We start from the raw sequence: 8,121 nt of genomic DNA on the forward strand, positions 1-8,121 counted from the left end.
GTTTCTCCTTTGGAAGTCAATGGGGACCAGCTACTGTTTGGATAGCCACATTCTTCAAAATATTAATATTAGAAAAACATTAGAAAATATTAGAAGGAAATGAATACAGGTCTGGAACAACATTAGTGCGTAAATGATGAGATAATTTTTTTTTTTTTTTTTTACTATCCCTTTAAGGACAAGCGGCAGCGTGTTTACTATTGCTACTGTCTCTTTAAGAGTTGCGCGCGACGCGTCTAATATAGCAGATTTTCTCTCAATTTTCTCAAGTTTGCTTTCACTTTAGACATAAACGACTTTATGTAAACCTTGTGTGTATTTGACAGTATAAGGACAATAAGACTCGAAAGATAACTTAGTCCAGTATCCAGGCGCTGGTAGACAGGCTTTTAGTGCATGTGAGCTTCACATGTACGCGCTGAGGAACACACATGTTAGAGCAGCGCATGAGCGCGCAAATTAAATGTTTAACCGACAAGGCATTTAAGCACATGCAAATTATAAACTTGAACTGCAGTGTCCCGTTCCGCTGCGTTAACATTTGATGTGAATATACGTCGCGTTGTTCAGTATGTTGGGACAGAGGCGCCAGATATAGGCTAATGGCAGGAAGGCAGGAAGCGTTCATGGAGAGCGCTTGTAAATCGCCCACTCCCTTGACCGATGCTAGGGCTAGCAAGAGTGCGGTCTTGAGTGAAAGAGGCTTTAAGTCGGCCAACTGAAGCGGCTCGAAAGGAGGTCCCTTAAAAGCCCTGAGGACCGTAGATGGGTCCCAGGTGGGTTTAGAGGGAGGTCAAGGTGGCTTAAGCCTTCTGGCCCCTTTGAGGAAGCACACGATCAGGTCGTTCCTTCCCAAGGATTGGCCAGCCACAGGAGCATGAAAGGCTGCTATGGCCGCCATGACCACTTAAAGGCATAGAGGCGTCTCGTTGACGGAGCCCTAGCCTCGGTGATAGTGCTTAGGACTCTTTCCAGGAGGTACCCGGATACCTGTTGACGCCTACAAGTCAGGACGGGTGTGCCAGACTGTCCTGTTCGCCTGCGTTAGGAGGTATTTCCTCAGCAGTATAGGCCAGGGAGCTGTCTCTGGCAGCTGCATCAACTCGGGGAACCATGTTTGAACCGCCAGAGAGGAGCTATTAGGAGGACTGCACACTTGTTCTCCCTGATCCGTTCGATGACCTGAGGGAGCATCGAGACTGGAGGGAATGCACAAAGAGGACGGCTGGGCCATTTGTGGGCCAGCGCATCCCAGTTCTTTGAAAAGAATGTTGGGACAGTGACAGTGGTTGACAGTGGTTTTCTGAGGCGACAGAAACAGTGACAGTGATGACAGTGGTTTTCTGAGGCGAAGAGGTCTACCTCTGCCCTCCTGAAGACACTCCAAATTAAATGAACCGTCTTAGGATGGAGAGACCATTCCCGGGGGGGACATTGTCTCTAGATAGCATATCTGCACCCTGGTTCAGTATGCCCGGTACATGCGCTGCTCATAGTGAGCGCAGGTTGGTGTGTGCCCATGAAAGGAGCTGTTTGGCCATGGTGTACAGGTTGTTCGGCGATTTATATGACACTACTGCCATGTTGTCCGTCCAGACCAAGACGTGGTGTCCCGCCAAGTTCAGGAGGAAGGTTTTTAGGGCTAGAAAGACTGCTCTCATTTCGAGGCAGTTGATATGTAGGCGCTTCTCCGAGCTTGACCAGAGGCTGACCAGAGGCTGAACAGAGGCTGAGGCCGTACAGAGCCCCCCAACCTAGGTTGGAGGCATCCGTCAAAATCACCTTCTTCCTCGAGACTTGACCAATGCTTACACCAGACTGGTACCAGCTGGTGTCTTTCCAAGGGGCCAGGGCTTTGATACAGCCGTGGTTTACCCTGATGCGTAGGTGGCCGAATCGCCACACATGAGCTGGGACTCGGGCTTCAGCCAGTGCTGAAGGGGACGCATATGCAGTAGGCCTAATTGAAGTACTGACGATGCGGAGGCCATAAGGCCATAAGTTGATCCTGAGCCCAAGGCATTCTAGATGGCTGAGGAGCCAGGATCTGTGGGTTTGTAACTCGGCCTCCGATTGGGTCAGAACGAGTCAATCGTCGAGGTAGTTCAGAATGCGCATTTCCCGCTGTCTCAAGGGGGAGAGAGCTGCGTCCATGCATTTCGTAAATGTACGAGGTGCCAGTGACAGTCCGAATGGTAGGACTGTGTACTGATAAGCCCACCCCTCAAAGCCGAATCTCAAGAATGCCCTGTGATGGGGGGCTATCTGGATGTGAAAGTAAGCATCTTTCAGATCCACTGACAAAAAAACAGTCTCTTGGGTGAATGTGCACAAGGATTTGTTTGGTTGTTAGCATCCTGAATGGTCGTTTAATGAGGGCCAAGCTGGCCATGCTTCTTCCAATGTCCTGGGCGGTGGTCTTCGTGGCGCGCAGGGCCAGGTCAGTAGCGCTGCGCCTATTCTTGAAGGCCGTGGGGTCCGGTCCAGACTCATCCAAGGAGCAGAGGAGTTTTGCCTGGAACACTTGGAGGACCGCCATAGTGTGCAGGGGCTGAGGCAGCTTGACCAGCGGAAGTGTAGGGTCGGCCGGCAAGAGCTGAAGTGGTCCTGCATGGCTTAGATGGATGCGTCACTTTAGACCTCCGGTGGGTGGGCGGGTAGAGATGTGCGGCCACCGCTTCATCTAGGGGGGGCAGTTTTTCATACCCCTTTTTCTCTGCGCTGTCAAGGATTGAGAGCGCTTCAGAGGCTGAAGTGCGTAGACGGGTGGAGTAGGGGGCGCACCATGACTTAGTCAGTTAGTCATGAACTTCAGGAAAGAACGGCGCCAGCCTCTGGCAAGGGGACTGTTGGCGCCCAGGCAGAAAGCAGTCGTCGAGGCGGCTTCTAGTTGGCTCTTCAGGTGAAGACCAATAGAGCCCTGGTAAGAACGCGGATAAGCTCAACGTCTTTGCTCGCCCTGGCACCACTTCCGCTGGACTGAGACGGGGGGGCGGGGTTCAGTGGTTGAGCCTGACCAATCCTCACCTTCGGACGCTGCCAATGACAGGCTGTCGTCGTTATCCTCCTCTGATCCACCAAAGGAAACGAGGCCAGTCGTTTCAAGGGAGGGGCGCTGGTCCATTTTGGTGAATAGCACCGGGGGAAATGTCTCTCTCTGGAGAGAGTGAGGCACGTGGGGGCAGGGCCGGCGTTGGCTCACTCGTCTCTGAACGCTCATTCATCCTCTGACCCGTTTCTACCTCCGCGGTTTGAAGAGGCCGGGAAACGGGAGGGCGCGAGGGGCAAGTCGCTCTCTGAGAAGAAAGCTAGCCACTTCGCCATAGGTTCGTGCAGTTCCCGCAGCCCAGCCAATCAGCATGCTATACAGCTCTGTACTGTGCTGGCTGTGCAGCAGCACTGCGTTTTTAAAATAAAGGCTTCAATATTCTCAAGAAAATTAGTTTTCCCATAGCGTCTAGTGATGCAATACGAGTGAACCGTTCTCGAAAGGGAACTACATTACCCATGATGCTGTACAGAAAATTCCACCAATCAGATTTGAAAAAAGGTAAACATGACAAAGAGGTCTTTAGCTCCACCCACCCCCATGAAGCTCCGCAAGAGTCGATCTCTAAGCTCTTAAAATATTTAAATATTTGTGTATGTATATATATATATATATATATATATATAAACGTGTGTGTAGTTGTTATCAGAATTAATGGCACCCCTGGTAAATATGAGCAAAAATGGCTGCAAAAAATAAATCTGCATTGTTTATCCTTTTTATCTTTTATTCAAAAAATTCGCAAAAATCTAACCTGTCATTGAAGTAAAAGAATTGAAAGTGGGGGGTAAATCACATTATGAAATAAATACTTTTCTCCAAAACACACTGGCCATATTAATTGGCTCCCTCTTATTAAATACTTTGCAATTTTCTTCTATAATACCTGAAGAGTTTGGAGAACAACTGACAAGAGATCAGAGACAGAGACCATTCCTCCATACAGAATCTCTCCAGATCCTTCAGTTTCACAAGTTCATGTTGGTGCTTCTTCTCTTCAGTTCACCCCACTCATTTTCTATAGGGTTCAACTTAGGGGACTGGGACGCCCATGGCAGAAGCTTAATTTTGAGCCCAGTTACCCATTTTTGTGTTGATTTTGATGTTTGTTTTGGACCTTTGTCCTGATGGAAGATCCAACCACGGCCCATTAAAAGATTTCTAGCAGAGGCAGTCAGGTTTTGAGTTTTTATCTGTTGATATTTGCTAGAATCCATAATACCACGTATATCGGAACAAGATGTCCAGGACCTCCAGCAAAATAAATAGGCCCACAACATATAAGATCCAGCAGTATATTTAACCGTAGGCATGGAGTACTTTTTATCCCTGTTTGCACCAAACACATCTGGAGCTCTTTTTTGTTTCACCTGACCACAGAATCAGGTCCCTTTTGAAGTTCCAGTCGTGTCTGACAACTGAATGTGCTGGAATTTATTTTTGGAGGAGTGAGGAGGATTTTTCTTGAAACCCGCCTAACAACATGTTAGGGTTGTTTGATATATTTTTTTAGGCTTTCTGATCCCCAAGACTCAAGTAATCTCTGCAATTCTCCATCTGTGATCCTTGGAGAGTCTTTGGCCACTCAAACTTTCCTCCTCACTGTGCATTAAAACAATATAGACACACGTCCTCTTCCTGGCAGATTTGTAACAACATTTAGTTGATTGGAACTTCTTAATTATTGCCCTGATGGTCAAAATGGGGATTTTCAATTCTTTAGCTATTTTCTTACAACCGCTTTCTATTTTGTGATGCTCAACAATCTTTTGATGCACATCAGAACTATATTTTTTGGTTTTACTCATTGTGATGGATGATTAAGGGAATCTGGCCTTTGTGTTTCCTCATATTTAAACTCCTGTGAAACAAGAAATCATAGCTGGACAATTTCATATTCTTAGTCACCCTGGTGTGCTAAAAAAAAGGTAAATATTAATAGGAATATACTTCAAAGATATTTTACTCATTTAAAATGATAGGGGTGCCAACAATTATGGCCAACGTGTTTTGGAGATAAACATTTATTTTATAATGTGATTTGTATAATAATGTAAATTTCCCCAATGAAATTAGATGTATCATCATCCAAAATAGTTTCTATGAAAATGCATATGCAAAAATGCAGGCTCAGAGGAAAGGAACAGAAAGAATTAATGCAGAAATTAAATGCAGATTTAACACTGATATCAAGGTTTGCAGTCAGGATTGTATTCTCTGTATTTCATTTGTGATTAGATTTGTTATAATTTTGTTCACTTCTCAGTTGTCCCCTAAAACGCTTTCTCTATTCTGTTACCTGCTTTACATATATTCATAATGGCATGATACCCTGAAGGATTCACCTTCTCTCATCATTTCAAAGCTCAAAATCTGTCTGTGACACTCCCTCTTCTGGATTTTAGTGGTAAGACATAGATAAATTCACAATGATTACAAAATGTGCATGGACTATATATACATCATGGGTGTAGGACTCAAATTTGTTCTTCATGAGATCAGAAAAGTGTCTGAAATTTTATCGAAAGCCAGTTTTTTAAAGATTGTACAACATAAACAGTCATTTTATGTCTGCAAATATTTGTTCGTTCAACTATTTATTTGCAATTTTGTTAAATATTTGTCTAAAAGAGCATGAACGCCTAATTGAATTCAGACTTGTTCATCAGTTAATAAGAAGAATATTTATTTACATTTTCCCCCAAAAAATCCATAAAAGCAGGCAATTTAAAACACAGAGATCAGAAATGCAAGCAGTAAATTTGTTCAGAATATATGTGTGAAATTATTGCTCAAACTGAACAACAGCTCTAAGCCGATGCTAATGATTAAATAAAATTAAGTGTTGTCCAATAAAACAATAACACAGGAAAACTAAGAGGGCAATTGAAGATATTTAATAAATGCTTTATTGATGTATTTTGCCTATGCAGTAGAAAGTGCCTTAAGTTAGTCATAAGATCAGGGAGATTATTACAAATAAATATGTTTACTGCACTGAAAAGGCAACACAAAATTATAATCATATTTATGATGCACTGAATAACTAGTAACAAGTCAGTATTCCAAACAGACAGTACAGATAAATGTTTAGAAATAACTCATTAATAAATGTTTTTAAACAACTGTTTAAAAATATAATATATAATGTGTAACATTTAATTAAGTTAATACATTTTTGAAGGTTGTCTCATATAGATGTGTTAAACGCATATATATTGTCAGGTATCATTTACATTTAAATGAATATATATCCCACTTTATAGTGGCCCTATCCCAAATTACACCCTTTATGTTCACTTTTTTGTGTTTGCTTGCGAGTGTCTAAGTCCATGAGACTAGAGTGTCCAATTTGTCATTTTAGGCTTCAGTAACATGCTCTCCAGTGCCCCCTTTGAATGCACTTTTTGAGGAACTATGAGAGCTTAGGATTTGGGACAGGGCTAGTGTCTACCTGAATATTGTCACAGAACTATAATTAATCCTTAATTTTCTTTCCTAGAAGTTTCATGAAGATTCTCCTAAAGGATCCACTGAACGCAGGGCTTGAAAAGTAATAGACGATGGGATTGAGCACGCTGTTGAAGTAGGTAAAGCAAACAGTGGTTTTGAATGCATCATTTGCCTCACTGAAATAGTGGCACTCGTTATACCAGAGCTTCAGGACATACATGGCGATACGCGAGATGTTGCTTGGGAAGAAACATATAACGAAAACCACAGCCACTGCTAAGATAAACTGCACTGCCCTTTTGATTTTGCCCTTTGTGTCCACTGTCTTACTCTTCAGTTGCCATGTAATGCAGGTTGTGCAGAAGATTACAATGGCCGTGGGCACGAAGAACTGGATAACGTAAACACATTGTGCCAGGTGAACCGTGAATTATTCCCAAAGCAGATGTTAAAGCTCTCACACTGCGTGTGGTTGTTTAGATAGTAGAAATGTTTGTCTGTTAACAGATAGGCAGTCATGGCTATGATGAGACCCCACAGGCCAACAGAGACCCATAGGGCGTAGCGCAGACCCATTCGGTTTATGCGATTGAGAGGGTGGACGATCTTCAGGTATCGATCAACAGCGACAGCAGTGAGGAAGAAAATACCACCGGCTCTGTTGGCGGCCAGAAGAAACAGCAAAATACGGCAGAAAGCGTCTCCGTAGACCCAGTCCTTGCCCCTGCGGTAGTAGTCGGCCCTGAAAGGTAGGCAGAAAAGGACCAATGAGTCCGCCAGAGCTAGATGGGCAAGATAAATAGAATTGGGCTTCCAGGTGTCCTTGTGGAAGAAGAACATCGAGAGGGCGAGGACATTCCCCATAAGCCCCATTATGAATTCCGTGAACATTACAGGGGGAAGGAATTGGTCCAGCATGGGTGTTTCATAAGTGCAGCACATTGAGGAGTTGTTCATGATTATGATGCTGCTGTGAAACTAGACAAAAGTCAGAGAACTTCAGAACTTTTTACCATTTCGTCTCATATGGCAATGATTCCCATGAGACTTGTTCTTGAGATGTTTGCTCTCATGCAAATGGTGTAGCTGTAAGCATGCACAAGGACAACAAAAAACCCAGGTGTGATGGGTAAATGGTCTCGAGAGGAATTTGTGCCTCTTATGAATTTAATAATCACATCGCTCTACAACTTGGGACTCTCCAAAAGCACCATTAAAATGATTATGAGTAGTATACTTTACACTTGGGCATACAATGAAAAACTGAACAATACAATTAACAAAGAACTTTTTGTTTTTGTTGAACATGATTTCGCATGTTTGGCTCCTGATGTAAGTGTTTGGATAAATCTCACAAAAAAATGTCCAGGTTATATTTCAATCCAATAATTTTATATATATATCTAAAAAAAAAATATATAAGTATTAAATCATTAAAGTCATTAAATAAAGTTATATATACTATAATGACAATTAAGCACATATTTAATAAAAAAGAACATATTTTTAAAATAAGCAGATATTGAAATACAAATACTATTATGATGTACACAATTGTTCTTTATAAATGTAATATTTTTTATAATTTGTATATATATTTGTTTATATTACAGTATGCT

General features: G+C 42.8%; 1 protein-coding gene across 1 annotated transcript; it reads right to left on the reverse strand.

The window, feature by feature from the left end:
* Positions 1 to 6,527: 6,527 nt before the first annotated feature.
* LOC308683490 (hydroxycarboxylic acid receptor 2-like) lies at positions 6,528 to 7,459 on the reverse strand (the record flags this gene model as incomplete). Its single annotated transcript, XM_081353950.1, is given in 2 exon segments — positions 6,528 to 6,907; positions 6,910 to 7,459. Coding segments are annotated over 2 exon segments (930 nt in total).
* Between the last annotated feature and the right edge of the window lie 662 nt (positions 7,460 to 8,121).

Source organism: Scardinius erythrophthalmus, assembly GCF_964197995.2.
Source record: "Scardinius erythrophthalmus genome assembly, chromosome: 23".
NCBI lineage: Eukaryota > Metazoa > Chordata > Actinopteri > Cypriniformes > Leuciscidae > Scardinius > Scardinius erythrophthalmus.